Source organism: Telopea speciosissima, chromosome 7 (assembly GCF_018873765.1).
Source record: "Telopea speciosissima isolate NSW1024214 ecotype Mountain lineage chromosome 7, Tspe_v1, whole genome shotgun sequence".
Lineage (NCBI taxonomy): Eukaryota > Viridiplantae > Streptophyta > Magnoliopsida > Proteales > Proteaceae > Telopea > Telopea speciosissima.
In genome coordinates, this window is record NC_057922.1 from 52774065 (window position 1) to 52775437 (window position 1373).

Below are 1373 nucleotides of genomic sequence, written 5' to 3' on the forward strand. Positions count from 1 at the left end.
TGTGCCGAGATGACACATAAGAGGAGATAAACAAAAGTAACAAAGAGGGCTGTGAAATGTGATGTGTGCGTCACACTCCCAAGCGCCGTATTTTTTCAATAATAGGTCATTTTAAGCCTCTCTGCCTTGCGGTTGTGGGCCTTGTGGCCCTTTCACGTTTCACCTTTGTCCTTATAACCAAGGAAAATTAAGTTTAGTCCCTACTAAATCAAGGATTCTCGCTTTAATCCTTTCTACCTAACTGTATCATATCATTTTAGAGACTCTAAAGTTGGATTTCACCTCTTGTCGCCTTGTCGGGTCCTAATAAAAAGTCTATTATATATGCTTAAAAAAAAAAACCCCAACAACGAAGAGAGATGTTAAACATAGGAGAAGCTCAAGCCATTACTCAAATTAATTAAATTTATGGATATATTTACGGAAAAAAAACAGAAGTATTACAAGGAGGATTGATCTTTGTTTCCCAAAATACTGATCTTCCTTCTTCTTCCTCCAATTTCTTTTTTCTATAACCTCGAAACCCCCCTAAAAGAGAACAAGAAAAAAAGGGGAAAAATCTAAAGGACTGTTTAGGCATAGACAGTGCCGCAAGATAGAGCCATCAGAAGCACGGCCGCCTGTTCTTCCTCTCCCAACTTTCTCTCCTTTTCCATGGATCTTTCTAGGAGGACTTCCCTCCCTAATTCTACCAATCTCAGCTTTAGAGATACGCCTAGCTTCTTCTTCTTCTTCTTCTCGTTTGGGATATTATTTCCTTTCTCTTTTTTCTCCTTCCCTTGTCCTCCTCCTCCTTTGTTCAAGCCGAGGAGAGCCCTCCTTTTCTTTCTGTTTCTGATCCCGCAAGCATTACAGAGTGACTGAAAAACCAATAATCGAAATCAGATTCAGAAACATAACCCAATATTTGAAAGAACCAAAGAATTGAAAAAATAATGGGGATTTTGTAATCACCTTAGGCCCAGCTGGACCGCCTCTCCACAAGGGGGTTTTCGTAGTCCCGCAGTCAGTACAGCTCTTCTTAGGAACGTTCACCTGGCCCTCTTCCGATGAAACCCCATCTCTACATTTCACATTCATCTCCTCACACTCTGTTCCATTTATCTGAACCCAGAGAAATAGAGAGAGAGAAATCAAAAAAAAATAAAATCAAGATCAGTTCTATAAAAATCACAAAGCAATGATAACGTAGGTCAGGTAAAATCCAGATAAAAAAAGAAGAAAAACTAATGATTACTAACCTTCTCACACGGATCCATCTCACCCAAAAACCTAAAATGAACCACAGAGTAAACGAAGTGGGGCGGGATCGCGGGATCGCGGGAGCCGCGGGGCTGAGTGGGCTTTCTAAACTACAGAAATAATCTCCTCTA

At 40.5% G+C, this 1373-nt stretch overlaps 1 protein-coding gene across 1 annotated transcript; it reads right to left on the bottom strand.

Annotated features, from left to right (window-relative positions):
* Positions 1–522: 522 nt before the first annotated feature.
* Positions 523–1116, bottom strand: LOC122669227 (GATA transcription factor 15-like). Its single transcript, XM_043865934.1, has 2 exons — positions 955–1116; positions 523–860 (listed from the first exon to the last, which is right to left on the bottom strand). Exons 1-2 carry the CDS (start codon positions 1078–1080, stop codon positions 573–575), a joined length of 414 nt encoding a protein of 137 aa, XP_043721869.1. The 5' UTR covers positions 1081–1116; the 3' UTR covers positions 523–572.
* Positions 1117–1373: the final 257 nt, after the last annotated feature.